The sequence below is a fragment of the Semicossyphus pulcher genome, unplaced genomic scaffold (assembly GCF_022749685.1).
Source record: "Semicossyphus pulcher isolate SPU_LCO1_2020_fin unplaced genomic scaffold, fSemPul1.0.p SCAF_26, whole genome shotgun sequence".
Classification (NCBI taxonomy): Eukaryota; Metazoa; Chordata; class Actinopteri; order Labriformes; family Labridae; genus Semicossyphus; species Semicossyphus pulcher.
Genome location: NW_027211700.1, coordinates 7,317,735 through 7,343,617, shown reverse-complemented (window position 1 = coordinate 7,343,617; position 25,883 = coordinate 7,317,735). Strand labels below are relative to the sequence as shown.

The 25,883-nt window shown below is 41.9% G+C and overlaps 2 protein-coding genes across 4 annotated transcripts in view; one reads left to right on the top strand and one right to left on the bottom strand.

The window, feature by feature from the left end:
* sik3 (SIK family kinase 3) overlaps nucleotides 1-950 on the bottom strand; it is a 39,746-nt gene extending 38,796 nt beyond the window's left edge. For both annotated transcript variants that reach the window (XM_069676527.1, XM_069676528.1), the window contains exon 1: nucleotides 663-950. In XM_069676527.1, coding sequence (XP_069532628.1) covers nucleotides 663-872 — 210 coding nt within the window. In that variant the 5' untranslated portion in view covers nucleotides 873-950. The remainder of the gene's footprint in view (nucleotides 1-662) is intronic.
* A 5,893-nt stretch (nucleotides 951-6,843) lies between these two features.
* sidt2 (SID1 transmembrane family, member 2) lies at nucleotides 6,844-25,576 on the top strand. Of its 2 annotated transcripts, XM_069676615.1 has the most exons (26): nucleotides 6,844-7,608; nucleotides 7,710-7,831; nucleotides 10,372-10,536; nucleotides 10,662-10,707; nucleotides 11,148-11,249; nucleotides 11,448-11,531; nucleotides 11,633-11,798; nucleotides 13,074-13,167; nucleotides 13,526-13,581; nucleotides 13,828-13,854; nucleotides 15,206-15,244; nucleotides 15,337-15,414; nucleotides 15,922-16,037; nucleotides 16,132-16,205; nucleotides 16,298-16,364; nucleotides 18,371-18,444; nucleotides 18,570-18,693; nucleotides 18,864-18,981; nucleotides 19,858-19,994; nucleotides 20,089-20,197; nucleotides 21,810-21,886; nucleotides 21,996-22,042; nucleotides 22,154-22,259; nucleotides 22,340-22,450; nucleotides 23,097-23,210; nucleotides 24,794-25,576. In XM_069676615.1, exons 1-26 carry the CDS (start codon nucleotides 7,360-7,362, stop codon nucleotides 24,854-24,856), a joined length of 2,565 nt encoding a protein of 854 aa, XP_069532716.1. In that variant the 5' UTR covers nucleotides 6,844-7,359; the 3' UTR covers nucleotides 24,857-25,576. The 2 variants fall into 2 exon arrangements, with proteins under 2 accessions (XP_069532716.1, XP_069532717.1); XM_069676616.1 differs by lacking the exon at nucleotides 13,828-13,854.
* The last annotated feature ends 307 nt before the right edge of the window (nucleotides 25,577-25,883 follow it).

Sequence of the window (25,883 nt, the reverse complement as noted above, 5' to 3'; positions counted from 1 at the left end):
CTAGCGCGAAATGAAACAAGCACAGGGATTTGTATATTTAAATCATCCTCCACCAAGCTAACGTTAGCTTAATTTAGTAGCTACAGTCTGGTTCTGCCATAGTTTACTTCAGCAGTTTTAAGTAGTTCTTCTAGAGTATCAACCCTCAGGTAACCCAGACATATCAACTCTTAAAGTTCATTTTCCATTTCAAGTTATCCAGTCGGCTTAAGCAAACTTTTAACCTTGTGTGTTGGCACCGGTCAGAAATATATCTGCATCTAGGAGGCTCATTAGCTCGTAAGCTAAGCTAGCTCCAGTAGTGAGACGTTCAGTGTCTCCTCTTTTCATCTTCGTCAGTACCCTTCTCTCCGTCCTCTGCGCTGTGCCACACATTAACCTCAGGCCTTTATAGCTTCCCTGATACAACTACGAGCTAAAATATCTTAAATCATGTGTATTTTGTGGTAAATGTATTTGTAATTAGTAGTTAGAGGTGATGCCCGGACCCGAACGGAGCCCCCAATCGCCAAGCAGCGGTGTCACCAGAGCGGGCTGGCCGCTGTGTCTCCAGAGCCTGAAGGCCCCAGCGTCATCCTCAGTACATGGTCTAAAAGTCTTGATATAAAACAATGACAGCTTGTAATTGTTCACCTCTAACGTTCGGACATGAGTTGTCTTACCTTTGCTTTGGTAATGATGTGTGTGGCTAGTTTAACAACCGCAAAATTTCCCTTGCCGATGGTCCGCTCGATTTCGTAGTGGCCCACTCGGGCTGGGGGGGGCCTGGTGGCCGAAGTGTGGCCGGGATTGGTGATGCACCCAGCGGCCGTGCTGGTGCGACTCGATTGGCAGATGCCGGCGGGTGGCTGGGCTCGGTTCTGGGAGCCCATGCCTGCGTGGGTCGGTCGGGCAGAGTGCGTAATCCCGGCCGCAGCGGACCCAGCAGCACCTCCGCTTGACACGGCCGCCATCTTCTCGCCTCTCTGCGGGAACAACAAGCAGCCTAGCGCAGCGCGCATCTCGGGCACGCCCCCGCCCTGCGTCATTTTACGTGGAACGCTCCTCCGCAGCGCCCTCTCTAGGTTGTAACCATGGTAACGATCAGCGTAACAATGACTTCATCCACAGAAACGTATTGTGGTTGCCTTGGCGACAAAGAAGTGCGCATTATCACTCTGGTTCCCATGATTCAGTAATTCCTTGCAAACTGCTGCACTATGTATGATCGAATGGGTTCATGAGGCTTTGAAAGGATACTACGCTCTACCATTACCATGACAGATTCAAGTCATCGAGAAGAAGGAACATTTTCATGTCTCAATTTAGATCAATCATAGTGTTCGCATTTATATAACTGACATTATGCTTATTTACACAAAGGCGTACATCTAAGCGGTCGATTCTGCGGTGCCACACAGACGTCCAGATAAATCATGGCTTTACATGCCGTTCATGTACACCCTTCTATTATGATTCAAAGCTCACTCACTCTTACTCACTTCACCCAGTGTTGGCAGTAGGAGGAGAGCTCTCCTCCCGGCCCTCGCGTTAACCGCTGGGGGTTGATTTAGGGACCGTCAATAAATTACGTTTTAAATGACACAGTGCCTTTATTTTTCTCCGTGCCTTTATGCTGATTTGCCTATTGTCTTTTAGTGAAAATTATTATTATAAATTATAGGCTAACTTAATTGGTTTCAAGTTCTTCTTTTATCTATTTATTTTTGCAAATTCAACATAGGCTATATCTTAACAGGAAAAAAAAACATTTTTTTAAATAGCTTTCATGTAATGTGACAGTGGCCCCAAACCAATGCCAAACATTATGGCCATATAGAATCTTCCAATTTGATTTTAGAGCTTATTTTATTTTTTAAAATTTGTTTGTCAATAGCTTCTATGTGACCCCTTGACTTCTAATCAATACCAGAAGGTATCATTTCACTGTACACAGCCCACAGTTGTATTACAATTGCAGTGCTTTACAGATGCAATAGAAATGAAGAACTATTTTTCCCCCAACGGCATCATGCACATTTTAAATAAACACTTTATTTGCATTCAGTTCATGTCCAGTTTCCTTTCTCAGCCTTTTCACATTGTGTGCTGTCCGTATAGACACTGGGCATGGAAATATCTTCCACAGTCATCACACTAAACCCAAGGTGAACAATTATTTTTATACTTTTTCTTTTATATTGTAAATCTATGATAAAAGAACCCCCAACTAAATTAAAGGGGATGGCAATTGTGAAGAAAATTAACAGTATGGAAGCATTGCCTTTGTCCTTCAAACAGTGAATGGATAAATTTGCTGAACATGTTAATAGTGCAGGGGATAGACAAGACTTTTTACACTACGCTACTTTCCTGCTTGTGCATATCTTCAAAAACCTTTATTTTTTATTCCCTTTCTTGTAACATCAACACATGTGTGGAAGTATGTGAGATGTGAAAGGATCTGTTGCCTGCTGTATATTGACTTAAATCCTCTGACTTTGAACTAAGGCCGTGTGAACTGTGCAAAAGTGGACAGACACGATGACCTTGACTCCTCTTGCAATATGCTTTTGCCCTTCCCCTGGACATTATGTGTTTCACTGACCTTTACCTTGATTCTGTTCCCTCTGCTTTTTAAATCATGATGCTAATGATGCATAAACAAGTGACACATTTACAAACAAATTAACTAGTTGAGACTAATTTTTTATTATAATCTTCACATGTACAATACACACCCCAGAGCACAAATGCATTTTGTGCTTAGCTGTCAGTGCTGCAGTTAAGCAGGTGAGCCCAGTAGGAAAATAAAAGCATAAAGAAGGATGTGGACCTTATAAATATGACCAGAATTGAAACATAGAAATATAAAGAAATGATAAATAAGGACTTATTTACACAGACGCAATCAATATGGAATGGAATAGAAATATGTGACTGTAAAACTTCACTCTTAGAAATAAATCTGTAAAATAATATAAAAAGTACTGGCAGATCATTACCAAGACTTTGAACAGACAGAACATTTTCTTTTATTACTTTCTATTGTTTCTAAAAGCTGAACATTTTATACCAATAATGTTTTCTGTATAATTAAAAAAACGTGTTCTTTTTTAATGGTGTAGCTATGGAGAAAATATAGGATATTGTTAGCATGTAATGATAATGTAATGTAGGCATATTTCTTTTTTTCAATAAGAACCTATTTCAACCTATTATGCAGAGCAAGCATGACGGTAAAATCTTCATTTAGTCTTTTCTAATCTGTTCTACAGCCTTCTTACCATGTTGTAGACAGCGCCACTCTGTGGTAAAGAGGAGCTACTGCACCCTGTTTCTCCGTCTTCAAACTAGACGACCAACTGAACAAAATATACAGTATGTTCAAGACAGGCCTTGAATTACGTGAACTAGAGGTACTCGTCTGCAGATCTGCTCTGTGCCCCCCTGCATCCATGCTTTTGGCCAAATAATAGTTGGTTCAATTTGTTAGTTGGTTAATAGTTACAAACGAAGTAGCCAATGTTTAAATATAAAAAAAACAGTGAAACAGCACAGAACAGGAAAAATATATATATATGTTTTTCTATCAAGAGCAATTGTATGACACATTGCCATATTTTATAGGCTATAACGTATTCAGTGTATTGTTATGGAGGATATTTTGGGTCATAGTAAAAATGAATAGTCCAAATACAAAATTAAAAGATTATTATTTTACTACACTACTAGGAATAATCAGGCCATAATTAAACTTAAAAAGAAAAAAGAAAATGGAAAAAGCAAATTTGAAATGTAAAATGATAATGATAAGTTATTTTTTATTTGCTTTCGACATTCAGCATTTCAAATTTTATCTTTCCATTTCCGATTCGGCATTTGTCATGTTAAATTTGACAGCTGGGCTTGACTGAGTACATAAACTGGTTTAAACTAGATTTAAATGTAACGGTTAATGGTCTTTATTAACTATTAAACATAAAGATGGATGGATATGTTTGTGCACATTCACGTTCTAAGCAGCAACACCACATAAATTGTCAGTAAAGGAAAGAGGAAATATTTCCTTTGTTGGGAACAAATGGACTAATTAAAATAATCTAGATAAATCCTACAGTCAGTTGGTGGTGGTAATGCGGCGCATTGGGCTCCAATACGCCACTAAAATACAACAGAAGATTAAAGCTGCACGCAGCAATGAATGGGCCCTCACACCCGTGTGCATGTCGCAATTTGTTGCAGTCGCAGTGCAACCTGCAGCCACAGTGTGATGATCAAAGACAAAACAGTGGAAACGACTCTCAATTCTGCCGTGTTCTGGAGACAACACCAAATGTTGGCAACAAAGTGTAATTCTTTGTGTTGCAGCCACAGTGTGTTTAACGGACACAAAACAGTGAAAAGGGCTGTAAATTGTCAAGTTATTTAGACACAACATCAAGTCTTGACAAGACAGTTACAATGTCATTCAAGCGAAGGATGCATGTCACACGAGGCTTATTGCCTCCAACCAGTAGGTGACGCTCTGAGAGATTGATGACTGATTTTTAACATGTAGAAGTGTTCAGAAAGGGACTCATATGAAACATATAAAGTTTCAGGCAGTTAAGACCCTGTATGTTTGAGTTACAGCAACTTCCTGTTTCATGGCGAGACATGGAACGTTGACGGGCCGCCCTTTGAGTTTTGTACAAGTTTTTGAGAACTTTTACACATTCATGTCTCTTCTGAATACAGGAAAAATTTGAGGTGAATTGGATGAAAGCCCTAGGTGGAGTGGAAAATATAGTTTACAATTAATGGGGCACTTCATCATATATGTCATGGCCAGTTCTTCCTGTTTCTTTGTGTCCTTGTTTTCCCCTGTCTGTGTGTGTGTGTGGGCGTGGCTTCCCCCATTGACACTCTCCAGCTCCCTCCTGATTGCTGCTCATGTGGCACACCTGTGGAAACCCGCACACCTGCTCTCCATCTACACATCAACTCAACAGTATATCTACCCCGGTTCTCCAGCCATTCATCACCAGATTGTTGTTTCAACCACTGTGGTAGAAAACTATCCGGCCTTTCTCTGATTTCTTGATAATAATAAGATCTTTGCTGTGTATTGCTCGACTCGTCCTGTTCTCTTTTTGCCATAGGATCTCCCTATCTGCCTCCTGTCTGCCTCAGCCTGCTCACCGGATCCTCAACATCTCACCTTGCCCCACTCCACCAGCCACGCTCACAGCCTCGCCTCGCCTCCTCTGCCATATCACCTCTCCCTCTGCAAGCTTTTGGACAACCTCCCTCATGTAAATTAAAACAAAGCATTACAGGCAAATATCTAAGGGCTGTAGCAAAAGTTCTGGGACAAAATAAAGCTCAAATATGAAATGCTCCCCTAAAAAATAACTGAAAAGGTATGGAAAAATGATCAACACAAATATGCTCAACATATTGCTCATTTGATTTTCTATGGATTTTTCAAATAGGCGATAGAGAGTGTTATGTCTAACATTTTGGACAAGAAGCCATGGGTGACCAGGTCCACAGCTTTCAGTCTCCCTTTGATGGCTGCTATGGCCTTCCTCAGGTGGGACCTGGAATAAATAAATACAATACATTTCGTCTGCCATTAACTACTTTACATCGGTGATATGTTCTCTGAGAATGCTCCATTACTTTCTGAAAAGATAGAAAAATCTTCGACTTGGTTAATATTCTAATTAAGGCAAAAATGTTGTATGGTGTAGCTCTAAGTCACCATGACATAACAAACATTACACTTTGAACTTGCATGCGAGAGGCAAGGCTTGCAGAAAGAAAAGAATGAAAGAAAAAAGAAAAAAGTGCTAGCCTAATTATTGGGACAAGTACTAATGAAAATATTAGGATATCAGGTTATCACCCTCATGTATTTAGGACATGGGAAAGGATGGAATTATGGCGACAGTGAAACTTTGTCCAATAATAGTCTTCTTTAATTAATTAAATCACAACATCATACCAAGGAATGCCAGGTAGATCTATCAGGGCATGCTGGTAATGCAACATCTGTTCAATCTGTTCATGTGTGGTCCTATCTCAGGTTAAATTAATGGCGCTCGATCCGCTCACATGCTGTGATAGACACTGTACACATTTTTTGCTCGTTCTCATTCTGATCCAGAACGTGAACAACACATGTTTTCATCCAGTCTAAATTTTACAAGAATTTCTGTCTAAACACAAATGTGATGTCTGACACAAGAAAGCTGATTCCTAATAAACAGTCTGTTAATGAAAAGTTAAATTACATAATTTTTTACATAATAGTCACAATATATAATTCACACGACCATAACATTAAAACCGTACTCATTGGATGCACCAAAAATGTCGCCATTAAAGGATCTTAACAAGTGTACATAGGACATGCAGAACATAAACCTCCAACCTTCCAATGTATTCTAAATTCAACATTAATGAATGTACTCAAGCTACATTTTTGACCAGTACAAAAATGCCGATTGTAATAACGTCACTATAAATTCATATCATTTCTAGACCCCAATTCAACAAATATTGTATCCTGACCTCAATTCACATGAGGTTTATAAAGTGTTAATTAAGTACGTCTTCTAATGACTGTATGTAGCGATTCCCCTCAGAAACGGATGAAGTGGTATCACCCAATGTTATATGTCTTAACAAGATAAAAACTCACTTGTTAACACTTAATTTTCTAACATATTATGACGACATATTTAACATATTAATGCGAACGTCAGACTATACATTTTGACCCATTTGGCGTTTCATACAACTCAGATTGTTTACCGCCTGAGCGTGGAGGGGGCGCTAATGAAACAGATTTTTTCACACTGTAAACACACTGAATCGCCTCACTCTCCGCTCAAGAAATACTTGCACAATTCTGCGGAGCCTCCAAAACAGGCACTAACAACATTTCAAATTGTTTACGCTTTTAATAACGACCCGTGCGGCTTTGGTTTTTAACCCGGTTCTCGACGCTGGAGGACAACTTCGATATCAAAACATGGGCTGTCGTTCTAACCAACGATGCTAACGTTAGCACAGCTAGCTAGCAGCCTGTCAGGCTTTCTCGTTCAGGTGAAGAAGAGTATGACCTTTACTTTGTTGTCTTGAAACCTGAATCATTGTTTGCTGATAGCGTTTAGCTTGGTATGGATGTTAATAGAGCGAAGGTGGTCTTGAGCTAATGTAAACATCTGTCTCTTTTAGCTCGTCAGGTAGCAGCTGTTATTGTGGCACAGTTAGTAGCCAGCTTGCTTTCCGTGTAACTGTAACTGAATGGGGTGGAGTTTTGTTATTATTGCCGCATAGGCTACAATAAGTGTTAGTTGACAGTTAAGGAAGACGGTGTCAGACAACATGGTGTTAAGGAGTTGCTGGAAATCTCGACATAAAAACGGCTCTGGACCTGCTCCTTGTTGGATCCGACCTGGGTTGGCAGCCCTGCTTTGGTTATGTGTGACCCAGTTTGCTTGCGGCATTGGGGCGGTGGGGGAGACCAAAAACGTGATCCAGAAAGACGCAGAGTTTGATGTCACCTATAATGACACGGTTACAAGTGAAAATCAGACAATCTATGCTTTCAATCATACAATCTCCAGGAACAAGGTGAGTGTACAACGTCAGACTAATAGATTTCATTCTCTCCTCATTCAACCACGTTACACTGAATGTTACATGATCTGTTTCCCCCCTTCTTTTGATTTCAGACGGAGGGAGTGCGTGTGACTGTGGACGTGCTGTCACAGGGTTTGGAGAGTCCGATCCTGTTTGTTGTACGACAGAAACAAGCTGTGCTGTCTTTTCAAGTCCCTCTCATACTAAGAGGCCTGTGAGTATCTTCACCTCTCATCGGTTGTGAACTGGACTCTTCTTAAAACTAGATATTTTCATTCACAGTAGAATGAATGGAAAAAGGTAGATTATGCCCCACAACACCTCATGAAACGCTTGAACTCCTACAGACCAGTGTTATTATAGTTAATGAAAACTAAACTCATACTAGCAGTGAAAAAATAATTTCGTTAAAGCTCCTGTGAGGAGTTTTTAGCTGGTTATGAAACGGGTTAAAATTAATAATGCTTCCTCTATATGAGCTACAAAAGCAAGCAAGAACATCAGTGACAAGACTGATTATATCTTTGTAGTTATTTTAATGCCTGTAACCACTGCCGGAGGGTAGGTGTCAGACGAGTCGATTAACTTTGTGCTGCCAAGTCAGCCTTTTCTCTATATTTTCCCACGGCAAAGATTCACAGTGAGTAACATGTTTGAATGTTAAAAGAAAGCAGGAGGAGATTTTTAGTTAAAAAACACGACTTTAGCATGAACCGGACAAGATCAGCAAAGAGATAGGAAGTACCACTTTGTCCACAGGGGTCGCCAAAATCAACACAACCCAAAAGTTCCTCATAGGAGCTTTAAATAAATAAATAAAAACTACAATTTAAAAAAAAAAACTACAATGAATAAATAATAACTAAACAGAATTGCAGGTAAAATTAACACTGTGGTTGCTATAGCTACCACTTTGTCCTGCTCTGTTTGACTTCTCGAGAGACACTTGACTCATATAAAGGCCTAATGAAAATCATATTTGATGTCATGCATTTATTCATCCTACCCTTCTCAGCTTCTTTAAATCAAGACTTTCCTCTTAATACCTGAAAAACTAACACGAAAACGAAACTGAAACTAGTCAATTCCTCAAAATAAAATAAAACTAAACTGAAATCAAAACTAAAAAAAATGAAAACAAATGAAAGTTTCAGAACGGTAATAACTCTGCTACAGACAACAATATTCCTTGTATATTTCCTCCATGGCCAGCTGAATGTTTAAAACTTGTTTTCTTTGTTGTCTCACAGCCTGCTAGCCTAAATCCTCTTAGGTCTGTACTAAGTAAATAATAACATGTAAGTTGTAGAACAGAGCTGTTATAAGCCTAAATATACACCATGTTTTTTGTAGTTGAAAATGCCTCATATTCTGCCTTTAAAAGACAGCTGGCCCTTTAAAAAAGATTCGGGTATGTCAAACATATACTAATAATTCATGTTCTGGGCTTTATTTATGTCATATTAAGCAATTACTCTCAAATGCTGCAATTGAAAGGGGATTTGAGCCGCACTTTCCAACATTAGAATGAATAATTAGAAGAATTACAAGAAAAGCCCTCACATTATGCGCTGGTACAGATTTAGCTGTATATCATAAGAGTCACAGTGCTTCAACTGACCAAATACATTGCAAGTGGACTGAAAGGCGAGTCAGGCTTGTATTTGTGTAACACGGTTTTTGTACTAGGCATTAAGGCACATCCTTGTTCTTAACTGCACACACGCAGAAGATAATGTACAATGTACAGTCATGATCCAGGGCTCCTCCAAGGGAGTGCCCGGCTACTGCTGGTGTTTCTTCTTGAGGTAGTAAACAGTTATGACTTCAGGTCATGCGACAAAGCTTATGCTCTTGTTTTGAGTATAGAGCTGCATGTGTACTTAATAGCCATGTGATAAAAGAAAATCTGAAATCATCTTTTGTGGATGTGGTGGAGAGATTTTAATGTCATTGGAGCATTTGTAATTATTTGTCATTTGTTAGGATTTAGGCGTTATTTCATTGTTTATGGATTTAGGAAGCACTAAGGCTGGTTGTTGATCTACTTAGTGTGAAAAAAAAATGACACAATCTACAGTCTAGAATGTGCTCTTTAGTGCACCTCAGCGGTTGTGAGACATACAGAATTTGTAACCTGACTTAATCAGGTGTTATTTCATAACAGGTTAGAAGGTCAGCTGTGCATTAGCCATTGGCCAATAGCCGGACTGGGATGTGATCTGTGTCTTCCACACTCTGAGATAGACTTAATAATTTTGCAACTCTAGAACTGCCTGGTCATAGTCCTGATTGTGTGGTCTCGTGGCCTAGCATGTTTTAGCTGATCACTAATGAACCTTGGACTTTCAGTTCCTCCTTTGAGATCCACCAGTGCAGATCTGAGGGGCCCTGCTTACTGTGAATCAGCTACCTCGGTATCATAACGGTGACGTTACTGCTGGTTTATGAAGATGTCTGTCACATGCTTTTTTGAAAAACAATCCACGCCCGTTTTTCGAGCTATGCTGAGGGTGTTTAGCGAGACTTTTTATTGAATTGATACCACTCAGAGAGAGTTAGGTCATGTGATTTTGAAACAGCGGTTCCTGGAGTTCAGCATTTTTCTATAATATTCAAGAATGTAGATAAAAATAATATATTCCCCTTATAATTATCAATTATCAATCACTTATTTCAATCAATTATTCAATTATTTTATTACTTGAGCTCAATTGTTCCTCCCCTCTCCCCTCTCTTTCTCTTCGTCTCCAGCTACCAGAGGAAGTACCCTTACAATCATGTGGGCCGGACGCTGTGTCAGCCTCCGACCCGGGCCCTCTCCGAGACCCAGTACTTCTTTGTGGACGTGTCTACCCTGTCCAGCCAGGGTACCAACTGCCAGCTCAGGGTCAGCCGAGTTGAAAGCTTCACCCTGCAGTGAGTGACATCTGATAGAATCACACCAACACCTTTCCTTTGTTAAGAGCTTAATGCATCTGACATCAGGCTGGGCTTGGTAACTTACTGGTGTGTCTGACGTATTGTCTTTACCTTGATTCCAGGACAGACAAGAAATTCAGCTTCACCGCGTCACCATCCCAACCTCAGGTATGCAATAGGACGTCATAGCTTTGTGTGTTTAGGTGTTAGTTTTTGACAGTGAAGCTTAATGACAGGAATGTAAATAGCAGACAGGGTTAGAGTGAGGGCGGAGGGTGCAGATCATGTGAAAAAAAGGACAGTAGGAATCGAGGGAATTCCAGATTTTGCGGAATTATTCTCTGACTAGTTCTGCTTTTCTTTTTGGCCTTTTGTAGCACCTCACTCATAAAGTTTGTTTCTCATCATGTTAGTCATGTCAGTACTTCAGTTCTTCTATTTTTGTTTCATTACGTCATCACACATTATATACAACATTGTGAAGAGCGACAGGAATAAGCGGAAGGATTGCTCTCGTTTGAATCTGTGTTTTCCAACTTCCTAACTTCTCTAATCGCTCTCTGCTTTGCTCTTTGTCTCCCTCTCCTTTCTCTCACCCTTTCTCTCAGTACTTCAAGTATGTCTTCCCAGACGGGGTGGACACTGTGATCGTCAAGGTTAACTCAGACATGACTTTTCCCTGCTCAGTCATGTCCGTCCAGGACATCCAGGTACAATTACTCCCCCTTCCCATCCCTTTCAACCAGACAGCTGCAGTCCTTAAGTAACCCCTGGCTTTGCGGTCAGCATGCAGTAGCACTCTTCGGCCACATGAGGGCAAAACAAAAATTGTTTTTTCCTTTTACATTTTTTCTTCCCCCTTCCCCTTTATCTGTTTCTTACTGAATTTATTCTCCCTTTCTTTTCAGTGCCCTGTCTATGACCTTGACAATAACGTGGCCTTCCTTGGGATGTACCAGACTATGACCAAAAAAGGCGCAATCACTGTGCAGGTAGTGTTTGACACAAAAACTGATTATACAGCAGTCCTTTGTGACAATACCGCACAAACAAAGCCATATAATATCTCCTAATGTCTCTCTCTGTCTTTTAGAGGAAAGATTTTCCCAGCAACAGTTTCTATGTGGTGGTAGTAGTGAAAACAGAGGACGAGGCGTGCGGCGGCCCGCTGCGCTTCTACCCTCTCCGACCTGACGAGCTGATCGACGCCGGAAACCGAAGCAAGTCCATTGATGTCGTGGTCTCCCCCGCTATCAACTGTAAGTCGTATAAATATATTATACAAATATTTTTTTTTCTCGTCTATTTACACAAGCATGTGGGTTTCTTGTAAACCTCAGAGTTTGTTCACAAATTGGACTAAGGCATTTTTAAATGTCCACAGTCCACAAAATAACCGTTTGTTCAGGCTCATAAATGTGTCATTGCAGTTAAAGCTTCTTTGGGATATGTCAGCAAAATATACAATTAGGGCTGGGCATTATGGGAGAAATATGATCACAATTTTTTTTCTTAAAGGGCCAGTTCACTGATTTTCAACCTCAGTCCTATCATGCTATTATGGGAAGCTACTGCCGTTATGGTAGAAAAAAATGTGCCTTTGGAGGACGCTATACGCTTCTTCAATGGGCCCTGGAAAACCTCCGCCAGACTACGTAATTTGCATCATCTGGCGGAGGCCAGGGAGCTCGCTAAACTACACTTCCTCCAAAACCATCAGGTATGAAATGTAGACTGCAGACCTGAAGATTTTTTAGACGATCCACCAGTATATTCTCATCGTATTTCAGATTCTGTACCGCTCTGAGCCATTGTCTGCAGCGATCAATGTCCTCGACTGGAAAACGGTAGTATTTCATTCCAGCGTCTCTTGCTGGGCCGTTGCTTTCATAGGTAGGGGCGCAATGCATGCTGGGTGTTGTAGGAATGTAGAAAGGGCGAAGTGAAAAAGTGAAAATCAAGCTATGTCGGGTCTGTCCTTAAGAGGAGAAGAAAACTACTTTTAGAATTTCTTGAACAGAGGTCCGATCGATTGATTCTGGTGCATTCAAGGAAGTTGGGAAATCTAACCGCTGAACGGCTTTCGTGACACAGCGTCAGGGAAAAAGATTCTACATTTCTATGTACAATCTGTAAATAGAGATTAGCCTATTTCCAACAGCCTGTCCAAGAGGGCAGTGAGCCGAGCTCCTGCTAACAATGGTTTAGCTTGGTGCAAGGACCTTAGCTTGCTTAGCTTGTTTTCAGGTTAGGATTACGTCAGTGTTCATCAGTCACAAAGATTTTTAACAGGAGCCAAATAATCTGCAAAGGTCTCCTCTTCCAAAATTTGATAAAACCTGAACATAGGAGATAAAAGTTTAGATGTGAAAAGACTTTAGCTTTATGAAAGGTAACCGCTGAATATTCTGTACTTCTCAACCTAAGCTGTAGGTAATGATGCTAGACCAGTTTATTATGCATTGCAGTCAGGGTCATACATTATGAGCACGTAAGTATGCTAACAGTAAATCTCTCTCGTCTTCACTCCACAGCGGAGGTGTACGTGATGGGCATGCTGTTCTGTCTGGGTATCTTCCTCTCCTTCTACCTGCTCACCTTGCTGGTGGCCTGCATAGAGAACAGGCGGTAAGATTTTGCACTTTTCATTGCAAACAAACAGATTTCATATACAGAGGTTTATGTTTCGGCATCTTTAAGAATGACAGTTCTTGCTTTGTGTTGATTCACACATCTTGCCCGTTGCTCCCATATAGCCACACATAATATACCTCGGGGACATTTTTAATGAGCCTAATTAGGTTTGTTTGGTGAAAGTAGGGTACAGGACAAAAAAAATGTAAATGCTATCTAAAAAAAACCTTATACCTATGACTATTCCCAGCTCACTCCAGGGGTTTGGATCTCTAGTTGAAGAATGTAGGTTCCCACAACACAAATGAATACAAAGGATTTAAAAGTGCACGTTTCCTCTTTGTGTCCGCAGAATAAAGAAGAGAGAGGTGTTTCAGATTCCTGCTGACATGTCGCCTGCTGAGACAGGTAACCCAGCAACTAGCTATAACGGCCCGGCCCATTACGGGCATGTTAGAGGGTGTGTGGCACATACCATTTTCTTAAAGTCAGAAATCTGGGCGTTTGAGTAGCTGCTATTGTATATGTTTGATTTAAACCACACTTAACAAGCAGTATTATAACTATTAGACTCCCCAGCTTTTTATGTATAATTTAACCTGTGCTTGTGTGTGTACTGAATTGTGTGTCTTTCACTCTCTCTGTGTGGTTCAGCCTCTCTGCTTGGGAAGAACGGAGATGGTATAATGACGTTATTCCTACTTTGCACTTTTCACACTGTGTCGCTCATCTGCAGATGCTCTGCATGCATTAGCTCCCATAGTTCAACTCTCTCATATAAAAGCATTCATAGAACGGATGTTAAAGAGACGTGATTGGCTTGTTGAAGTGTGTAGTTGCGTAAACATGGCTCTACTCCAGGCCTGTTAAGCTTTTATGGCTTGCGTCATAGAGATACAGATACACATGAGTTACCTACTGCAAACGTATAGAGACAGCTAGCCACAGTACAGCTCCATCCTGTTTGATTGTCTGGTTTTGTCACACTGATTTCCATCTAACTCCCCCTATAGCTGAACAGTTTGTCAGCTGAAGGAACACTTCCCATTTAATCAGTTAAACTGTCACATATATACTGGTTGGTGCTCTGTGCAGGCCCTCGTACAACCTCTGCCTGAAACGACTCAGTCAGCTCTGTCCCTTTAAGAAACATCCCTACAAGCCCGCTTTCTTCTGACTGGCCAGCTCTCTGACACCTGCTTAGGCTGCACTTCACAACATTCAGCGTGTAGAAAAAACTGTGTGAACCCTGGCGTTCACAGCAGCCTGCAGACTGAGCTGAGAAGCCTGGGGATGGTTGGATGTCCAGACTAAACGTGGACGAAGTTTCAAATCTGTAGGTTGGAGTAATCCAGTCTGCAGGCTGCTGTGAACGCCAGGTTTCACTCAGTTTTTTCCAAACGCTGCACTTTGTGACATCACAAAGCTGGCCAATCAGAAGAAAGTGGGCTTGTAGGGGCGGGGTTTCTTAAAGGGACAGAGCTGACTGAGTCGTTTCAGGCAGAGGCTGTGTGAGGACCTGCACAGAGCACCAATATGAGAAAGATGAGGAGTTTTTTTCACTGTAAATTATGCTAAGCTACTCCACAGGTATCACAGAGTGAAATATGAAGCTAGAAATTAGCATAATACCCACCTTTTAATGTGGTTCTCTGGCTCTAGACCACCTCTCAGGTTGTATCTGTATCTTGTCGCTGCAGTGTGCGCTGACATGATTTGGTTTTAAACCGCAGGCGGCTTCCTATACCCAAATAATTCACTCTCGCTGCAGCTGCCACCTCTCTACACAACAAGTCAGCCTCTGCACCACTCCATACTCACAGCTTCACCCATTCACTGAATCTGTTTTTCCCCTGTGGATCCCTGCATGTGTTGTTGCCTCCCTCACATCTCTGTGTTTGTGTACTAACAATCCAGCTGCAGTGGTGTTGTAGTACGCAGCATTGAGATACTAATGATTGATGGCTGTAGTGGTGCATGTTATTTACATAGCTTCAACTGGGAGTTTTAATGTGTGTAAATGTCTTTACAGGCAAGATTCCAGGCTCACAGTATGAATATGGCTCCTTTGGTGAGTTTTGGACACCTCAGGTTTTCTTATGTTTTGTGTGGAGATTTCATTAAATATCCGACCTCGACCCCCCCCTACCCCTTTTTCTCCAGCTGACAACGGCAGCACACTCAGTTCAGAGGCCATCACCGACAGCGCCACATCAACCGACAACAACTATGGATACATGGGTATGCACAAACACGGGCATGAATTTAAGTTTCTAATGCAACCTTTCAGTATGTGAAGTGTCAGCTTTGCTTGCAGTAAGGTTCCTGGTTCTCTGTGTGTCTTTGTTCATCAGGGCAGGAGCCTTTCAAACGACGCACAATCCTCAGTCACCTTCACCACATAGCCATCCGCATCGGTGACACACTGCTGCATAATTGGCTTAATCAGATTTACACCAAACCAATCAGCACTTTGTGAATCAAAATCAAAGATACTTAATCTTATGAAATTTAAATGAACGGCGAAATTATATCAATATTTTGAATATAAAGGACCCAAAATCATTCTGTATTTGAAATTTGCTCGAATGTCTAAAAGGTGTGATGTGCTTGAACACCTTTGCATCCCAAAACAATAATTTAAAATCCAAACGTCCGCCTAAGTGATCAGATTTTCCCTCCAGTGGATTTAAAGCCTCTTTTCTGTCCTCTGACATGACCTCCTCCTCTCCGCTCTCCCTCCATCAGAGCGATCGCTGGACAGTGTTGGACGAAGCAGGCAGGAGTCTCTGAGCTCTGTGGAGGAGGATGACTACGACACGCTGGACGACATCGACTCAGACAAAAACATTGTCCGAACCAAGGTACGCCTCCTCTCTATTAAACTCTTTTTTAAATGGCAGTAAGACCCATTTTTACTCAACAACAATCAGTAATAAGGTCGTCTCCTCATTACAGAAATTTCTATGCGTGTCTGACCTGGCTCGGAAAGACAAGCGGGTCCTCAGCAAGAAATACCAAATCTACTTCTGGTGAGGACGACGGTTAGACCGCGAAATAATGAAGCACAGCATCCTTCCAACAAACATATCATTCTAAACAACTAATGTAATCTTTTCTCCAGGAACATCGCCACCATTGCTGTGTTTTATGCGCTGCCAGTCATCCAGCTAGTCATCACCTACCAGACGGTACGTTGATAAGACATACACAGTGATTTAAGATGACTCTTCCCATCTCTTACTCCCTCACGTCACCGAATTAGTTTGGTCTGCATTGACAGAAATCCAAACATGCTTTACACAATGAATCATCCTCTTTCATACACCTTGAAAAAGAGGGACTAGTGTTCCTAATCAGTTTGCGTGCATTAGCCTGCCACCATGACACTCAAAAAAATGACCGTATTTACATGCACAAATGAGTCCAGGTTTTGGCCCTTATTCCAATGTCCCTGCTGATCTGTTCTCTAATGAGGAATATTCCACTTATATTTCTGTTTAAATGCAGCTGTTAATACTGCGTTTAATCCTCCAAACTTTTGGCTACTTGGTTTATTGACAGTGCACAGAGCTGACATTAAACAGGTTAGAGCACTGTGTCGCAGTATTAACCCCAATTGTTCTAAATGTGCTGTATACATGTCTAAAATAGGCTCCTAAAACCCAAATACATACAATACTATTTCAAGATATGACAACAGAATATCCTGTTTACATGCTCTGCTGTATTGCTGCCCATGTCAGAGTCCTGACATGCTTTACATCATGGTTATTGCTTTAAAATTACTAATTGATTTTACATCTGAAGTACTCTGAAAACCAGCCTGCTATGTTTTTGCAGTAATGTATGCACTGTCCATGAGAAACAAACAAACAAACAAGGACTCTTTGTTGCGATGTTTCATACATGCACGCCTCTTCTCAAAGATTACATGCTCTGGACACTGTGTATCATGAAGCATTGAGGTTCATAACTAATATGTGCTTAAAGGGCCAGTTCACCGATTTTCAACCTCAGTCCTATCATGCTATTGTGGGGAGCTAATAATAATTATAATACATTTTATTTGAAGGCGCCTTTCTCGGCACTCAAGGACACCGTACACATATATATATATAGAGAGAGAGAGAGAGAGAGAGAGAGAGAGAGAGAGAGAGAGAGAGAGAGAGAGAGAGAGAGAGAGAGAGAGAGAGAGAGAGGCTGAATGCTCTGCTTCCCATTGTGGTGAGACGGGCGGAGGGGACAGACAGGTGTAAGGAGGAAGAGGATCTGAGGGAGCGGGAGGGAGTGGGAACATGGAGGAGGTCGGATAGATATGGGGGGGGTGAGGTTGTGGATGGCCTTGAATGTTAACAGGAGGACTTTGAATTGAATACGGAACTGAACCGGGAGCCAGTGGAGCTGTTGGAGGACAGGAGTGATGTGGTGGATGGAGGGGGTTCGAGTAATGATACGGGCAGCTGAATTCTGGACCAGTTGAAGTTTGTGGATGGATTTGTGAGGGAGGCCGAAGAGGAGGGAGTTACAGTAATCCAGACGAGAAGTGACGAGACTGTGGACAAGGATGGCGGCAGTGTGGGGGGTGAGGGAGGGGCGGAGACCATAATACTGTTACGGTAAAAAAAAAAAAATGCAATTTCGCTCTGTGATTAGGCCCTGGAAAACCTCCGCCAGACAAGTTAAAACGCGTCGTCTGGCAGAGGCCAGGGAGCTTGCTAAACGACACAACTCAATCTAGGACGCCCGCCTTTGATGTCATGTCTCGTTCAAAATCATCAGCTTTGAAATGTAGACTGCGGACCAGAAGATTTTGTAGACGATCCACCGGTATATTCTCGTCGTATTTCGGCTTCTGTACCGCTCTGAGTCATTGCCTGCAGCGATCAATGTTCTCGCTGGGCTGTTTCTTTCAGAGGGAGGGGCGCAATGTACCCTGGGTGTTGTAGGAATGTAGAATGGGTGAAACCACAAGCTGTTTGTACAACTTTCTCCACAGCTATGGCACCAATGTCAAATATTATTGCTTCTACCGATTACAGAGAACACCAGCTTTGGCTGACAGAGGCTTTTTCGAGGGGTGAATTGCTCCTTTAAAGACATCAGCTCGAAAGATAAATTGAATTGTGACACCCTCATAAAAGTTTATTTGTGTTGAGAAGTACTGTAAAAATTTGACTGACTTCTTCTTCTTCAGGTCGTCAATGTTACAGGAAACCAGGACATCTGCTTCTATAACTTCCTGTGTGCCCACCCCCTGGGAGCTCTAAGGTGTGTATTTAGCACGTGTCCGTGTAGGGACTTGAGTGTATGATCGCAGCCACAGCATGGCAAACAATAACATGTCTATATTTAATGTATTGTTATGACTGAATCTCAACCTTTGTCATACACAGTGCGTTCAACAACATCCTTAGTAACCTTGGATACGTGATGCTGGGACTCCTCTTCCTCCTTATCGTCCTCAAAAGAGATATCGTCCACAACCGAGCACTGGTCCGCAACGATCTTAACGCACTGGTAAGACACATAGACACACACACAGATGTACAGCACACACACACAGATAAATTATATCAACATCATTTGCTGTGGCATGTTTACGGTTTTCTTTATGACACATCTAGCAACATACTGCTTATTAGGATTATATATAAACATTTTTAAATTGTCTCTCTCTCTCCTCTCAGGAATGTGGTATCCCAAAGCACTTTGGTCTGTTTTATGCCATGGGAACGGCTCTGATGATGGAGGGCTTGCTCAGTGCCTGCTACCACGTCTGTCCCAACTACACCAACTTCCAGTTTGGTAAGACTGGAAGTCACTTATCAGCTATCAAGCTATATGCTTGAATAACTGTGCAGTAATTGTATTTAGTCTAATACAAATAGATTTTTGCTCACTTTGACCTCTATACTGTTGTGTTTTCCTGATCAGCAGTTGTCAGAAGGGTAGCATTCCCTCTAAAGTCAGTGGGAAGGAAATTAGAAGCTCCTGTGTTCAGTTTTCTTGAGCGTTCTGTGCAGATATTAGAGATGGGAGGACTCGAGTTTGTATGAGTCACTCACTAAAGAGAGTTGGTTTTTGAGTCACTTGAGTCAGTTACCCAGAGCTTGAATCCCCCACCGGCCCAAGCGCCCGTAGAGCATGCACACTAGAGACTTCCATGGCTCGATTGGGCTAACTTCCGGTTTAGCACTTCGCTAACATTCATGGAGATTAAATTTAATCCTGCATCTCTTCTAGATGTTCTGGACCTTCTTTTTGGACCTATTTGATCAATTTCTGACAGTAAAGCGTGTCATTTCGCAGGGTTTGCGATGCTCGTTTTCCCATAATTGTGTGCGAAAAAGGTCTCAAATTTGCAGTTTGCAGTTTGCAGTTTGCAGTGGCTAGTAGCGGGCAGGAGGGGTGAGTCAGTGAACGAGTTAGTGGAGATGAGGACTCCACTTTTATAAATTATCGGCCAATTTACTTTGTGAAGACTGATAAGCATTGAAATTACTTAAATTTAAATTTTTACAATGCTTACCACATAGCAAGGGTAATACACCCCTATCTCTGTGTAAGTTAGGTTCATTTTGGTAGGTTAGACAATCTACAATCTACAATAATTTCCTACCTGTTCTCTGGTTGTGTGAGATGATTAACGGTACATGTGTCTGCTGTAATGTTTCTCTGCAGACACCTCCTTCATGTACATGATTGCTGGACTGTGCATGTTGAAGCTGTATCAGAAGAGACACCCTGACATCAACGCAAGCGCTTACACTGCCTACGCCTGCCTGGCTGGGGTCATCTTCTTTTCTGTGCTAGGAGTGGTACGTACACACACACACACACATACAGACCACCTGATGTTTAACACACACTTAAATACGCAGATATTCCTTCATCTTGACCGTCTGTTTGCAGGTGTTCGGCAAAGGAAACACAGTGTTCTGGATCATTTTCTCTGTGATCCACATTCTGGCCACTCTCCTCCTCAGCACACAGCTCTACTACATGGGTCGATGGAGGCTGGGTAAGATCAAAGCAGAAAACCTCCTCTTCTGCCGCTGGAATCATAAATGTTTGACATTAGTTGTGGTTGAGTTTAATCCACTGTGGTTTCAGACATGTGTTTAATATTTTAGAGACGATGGACTCTCAGACATTGGTGACACCATGCATACAGAAGTGTGCTGCACTTATGCCCTTTGGACTTTTAAATACAAAACAATGTTGCAATGTGCAGCAACGATGGAAGCAATACCTTAAACTTGCTTGCTTTCTGTTGCTAGCAGGGGAAACTGTTGGCAAAAAGTATGTCGATTATATGAAACCAGATGAGACTGACCCTACTTCTCTTCTTCAAAACATTCATAGCAACATAGAGTATTAGACAACAAGGGTATGCTTTATGACCTGGCTACCTGTGGGTAACGAGTCATTGCTACAGCTGCTACCTTTTAACAAGGATAGAGGCGAACCCATCATGACGTTATAGTCTCTGGGGACAGAGGTGAACATGTCGGGCATGTTCGGTTTAGCCAGCAGTTAGCAATAAACAATTTCTAGCCAAGACTTCCTTTTCCGTGCGCTGCATTGTTTACAGTCCAGTTAGCAACTTTAGAAGCAAGCGTGTGTTCAGATCAAAAGTGAAGTGAATTTCGCCCCTCAAGATATGTCAAAATAAACGCTGTCATTTCATGGCTCATGAAATCCCCCGGAGGAGCACCTATTCATCTGTTTCACTGTAAATAGTTCAGCGGTATGAGGTTCACCTTTTACCGAAATTTCAACATCAGGATACAGATTAGTAAAAAGTAAAAATGAAGCTTTGTCAGGTCCTCAAGAGGAGAAGAAAACTACTTTAAAATGCTCAACAGAGGTCGGATCGATCGTTTCTGGTGCATTCGAGGAAGTTGGGATATCTAAACGCTGAACGGCTTTCATGACACAGCGTCGAGGGAATTTGTCTCAAGTTGAATTTTCGATCTAGAACAGATTGTTAGCTGGACTTACACGTAGATGTCTGTTTATAGAGATTAAAAAGAAGCTAAATCGTGGCCAGATGACCGGCGATGGGAGCCGGGATGGCATTACGGCAGATTACATTCCACCTGCTTTTGCTCTTATGCCGCAGCCTGTTGATACGTGATTGGTCGATATTACCCGAACTACAAGCGTACTACAAATGAAAACCAGAACACTTGCCGTACTAAAAATCCATCTTCCTGCCTACAGATTCTACATTTAGATATTAGAGGCGAAGAAATGTTTTATCCACTCTCTTGTGCAAATATGATCCTTTGTGGTTCCAAAAAAAAACAAAAAATGCCAAACCTGAACTTCTGAATGCAAGTCCAAAACCCCAAGAATGACACCATGTTAGCTAGGTCAACTTTTTATACACAATCTATAGTAACGGCACCGTAACGGTTCATGAAAAACTCCCTGATCCAATATGCAGTAACACAATTTATCTGCAAAATGTCAAGACAGAATAACACACTTTAAAATTATTATTATTATTGTTTCATTGAAACCAACTAATGTTAATGGTTACATAGTTTGTTGCATAGGAATAAGGTCGTTTTTAAATGTCACTTTGACGCGTTTGACTTCAGCTAACACTCGTTTGTTTCTGTCAGACTCTGGAGTCCTGCGCAGGATGGTTTACATCATCTACACAGACTCCATCAGGCAGTGCAGTGGACCCATGTACATCGTGAGTAACTGCCCAAAAAATTCTCAATGGTTGCTCTTGTGGTGTAGAGGTGTAGGTTTTCTAAAAGCCAGAGTTGTGAATCGTCTTCCCCCCTCTCTCCGTCTGACAGGACCGAATGGTTCTGCTCGTAATGGGGAATATAGTCAACTGGTCTCTGTGAGTAAACAGTGCTTCCTCTATCACATGACGCTTAAAAGAGTCCTTCACATACGTAGCTTACATTGCAGGGCTAAATGATGACATCATCTTCCTGCTTCCTCTCTGTAGAGCGGCCTACGGCCTCATAGAGAGACCGAATGACTTTGCCTCCTACCTGTTGGCCATCGCCATCTGCAACCTGCTGCTCTACTTTGCCTTTTACATCATTATGAAGGTGTGTGTCTTGGTGAATTCATTATAAGTAGCATTTAGATTCACACAAATAATAATGGCATTCTCTGTCTGTGTGTTTAGCTGCGGAGCGGTGAGAGGATCAAATGTCTGCCGCTGGTGTGTATTCTGTTCACAGCCGTGGTGTGGGGCTTTGCACTGTATTTCTTCTTCCAGGGTCTCAGTACCTGGCAGGTCAGTAACTCACACACACACACTTAAGCCCCTTTCATACATGTACTGCTCCTGACAACTTCCCGACATCGTCCGGAGGGGCTGCATGTGTAAACGCACACGGACAGATATGCATGACTTTTTTTCCTGCCAGCCTCTTAGTAAAATGTCTGCATGAAGTCAGGGTGAGCCGATGTGTAAGCACAGCAGGCAATAGTCAGGGACATTCACCGCGAGCGAGTGGGCTGGGTCATGATGTTTATATCATGTGACCGGAGCGAAACCAAAAGAGTGACACAAAACAGGATGATTAAAAACATCCCAGGTTGAAGAAGAAGGATCATTTGCAAGACGAGAATAGCAATGATGTCTGCAAATTGAAAAGAGCTTCTGGCTGCGAGTGCTGACGCTACTTCTGGGACTGCAGGGTACTTTTAATGTCCTTCCTCGTGACAACATAGTTGCCCTTAAACAGGGCAATCATGGAAAGTTTCAGGGGCAGACTATCCTGAAATTTTCTAGAAATTGTCAGGAGTGCATGTGTGAAGAGGGCTTTAGAGTCACACAGAAGGAGAATTTGCCTTTTAGCCTTTGGGGGCTTGCATTGACTCTGTATGAGTCTGTACTCTGTCTTTACTGTGTGTATGTTTCCTTGTTCTCGATGCAGAAAACTCCAGCAGAGTCTCGTGAGCATAACAGGGACTGTATCCTGCTTTCATTCTTTGACGACCACGACATTTGGCACTTCCTCTCCTCAATCGCCATGTTTGGATCCTTCCTGGTAAGCTCTTGTTTGTCATTCATATGTGTGTCTTCGAGTCATTCATTCTGCCATCAGCAGCAACATCAACTAGAGATGGCAGTTATGGGTCTTTTCAGCGATTCGGATCTTCAAATCTCGGTTCAGCTGCAAGATTAGTTCATGAGATATTTTCACCAAGTCGTTCAGCGACATTTCCGGTTTACCCGTAACAGCAAAGACACAACTCACTCAGTCCTTCCTCGCTCGGCTCCCATTGCTTTCACTGGTCTTCTCGTAAAATCATCACAATATAACAGTTACTCGGCCCAACTTGTATAGCATAACTATATTTTTAAAAAACTACATATTTTTCACTTAACTTTCAAAATAAACAATCCTGTGTTATCCCATCTTGCTGTTGTGTCGTTGTTTATTTTCCAGCTGTTGTAGTACCGCTTCTAGAAATAGTAGTTACCGCTTACGACCAGCAAGTGTCAGTATTGTACTTCATTTAAGTTATTGACCAGTCGGTTTGCTAAAAGTAGTTCAAACATTCTTAACGTCAAACTTCCATTACAAAACATGCCGACCTTCTATTGACTAAATTAGTAAACATCATTTAGTTTGTGTTTATTTGTCAGTGGTTTGAACGTCTGTGAATTGGCTTTGTATGCACGGCTGACATACTTCCACCCCACTTTCATTCGTAATTTGTTCGTATCATTTTCGTTCAGTGGAAGACCTCCCTCCATCATTTGATACATACAGCCCTCCTCCAAAAGGTTATTGGCGCGTGCTAACATCAATCAGTCTGCTTTTCTAAAAGGAAGAAGGAAGGGATTGGGAAGCCGCGAGCAGAGCAGAGTCAGACGCAATTCTGTTGGATGTTAACATCAAGCGACAGAGAATTTAATGAAGGGCAGGAACGAAATAAGTGCATAGAATTTAACGGAGCATTCAGTTTACTAAAACAATTACGTCATTTTGAACAAATCGTTCATGACCGAAACATCTCGAACATCAACTGTAGTTGTGAAGAAAAAAACATCCAGGGGTTTCTCTCGCATACATCCCTCAGCACGTGAATATCCCTGAGACAAAGGGGATGTTCCTAATAGCATTACAAAAATTAATAATTATTACTGAGCGACACCCTAAATTACAACCCTCTCTGGTAATTTGTAGATTTATGCATGAAGAGAACATTACAACAACAGCAATCCTAAAAAGGGACTTTACTTCACATTTATAGAAAGAGATCGATGAAAGTGCAGCGTGTGCAGAGAATGCGTGTATTCCCACAGAACTCCCCGAGACAAAGGGGAAGTAATTTTAAGGAAGTGTGGCAAATGAAGTAAGCAAAACTGCCTCACTTCCAGCAATAATCCCGAGTAATTTCCTCTACAGGAATGTGTCTAACATTCAAATAATAACCTTATTTACACGTCTTAAAAGCACATTTATTGCATGTCAACAGATTTGCTAGCAGAAATGCTAACCTGTTTCCTTCAAGTCTGCGTTTTAATGCATATAAACCTCTTACCAAATGTACAATGCCCTGCTCATGATATAGCACAGTATCAAACTTCTACAAAACCCTCACTTCTCCATTTCCCTCCTAGGTCCTCCTCACCATGGACGACGACCTCGACACCGTCCAGAGAGACAAGATCTTCGTCTTCTAGATGCGTCAGATCTTCTGTGATGAGCCCAGCTCTTCCTCTCTGCCTTATCGCCCTCATCTTTCTCCGTTTGCGTCTCCTCTGTGTACGTAAAAGAAGCACAGCCAGTAGCCTGTTTTTTTTGCCCCGGGGCTGTACAGTGCGCACCTCTCTGCCCGTCATCAGCCAGTTGGGGGACGGGCAGTCGCCGCTCCCCCCACCTGTGTATGGACACAAATGTGCCAATGAAGAGCCGGGTCGACGTCGAGTGATGCTGAAGTGTTTTGTCCTCTCGCTGCCATCATCAGTATAGCTGTAATCGATGTTTACTTACTGCTGACGATGAAGATAACAATGTTCACACTTGCTAAAAAAAAATCAAAATTAACTTATTTTATACTGTCTGCATTACATTTGACCCTTCAAGTCAACAATGCATTTTTAATTACTGTTTGTATGCTGTTTATATGCTGTGTGTGTGAGTGTGTTTACAAACATAAATGTGAGAACATGTGTTCCGTCTGTCAGTGGCCTTTTAATGTCCTAATCACGTCAGTCACATACTGTGCTCTGATTGGTCAGATCCTCCAGCTAGCCGTCCTTCTCACTGGAGAATAATAATGGTGATGATTGTATTTACTTCTTGACTGCCCTCAAGACTGAATGCAAAGGGTTTATTTGCACTGTACTGTATGAAAAAAGAAAAAAGAATTAATGTCAATATTGCAATGAGCGGTTACTGAATAAAGGTCTCATTTTCAGATCCTTTTTTTTCTCCCTAATTTCTGCAAGTGTCAACAAACGGCTTCAAGCGCGATCGGACACAGGTGCCGACAGGCAGTGTGCAGAGGCAATGCAAAGAAGCAGATTTTTTCTTTTTTTACGTCAACAACATCAATATCATGAAGTAGAAGCAGAGGTGTTCATGAAAGAGCTGGGTCTCTGCGGCCCAGAATGGAGTTTGGTAGCGCGTTCCACCACCTGGGGGGCTACAGGGGAGAAGAGACCTTTCATAGGCAGAGTGTAGTGGGCGGGAGGGAGTGTAGACCTG

Coding starts and splice junctions, on each gene's coding strand:
- sidt2 (XM_069676615.1), top strand. CDS start 7,360: ATGGTGTTAAGGAGTTGCTGGAAATCTCGACATAAAAACGGCTCTGGA. Junction 16,365..18,370: donor TAGTCATCACCTACCAGACG/GTACGTTGATAA, acceptor CTTCTTCTTCAG/GTCGTCAATGTTACAGGAAA. Junction 22,043..22,153: donor AATATAGTCAACTGGTCTCT/GTGAGTAAACAG, acceptor TCCTCTCTGTAG/AGCGGCCTACGGCCTCATAG.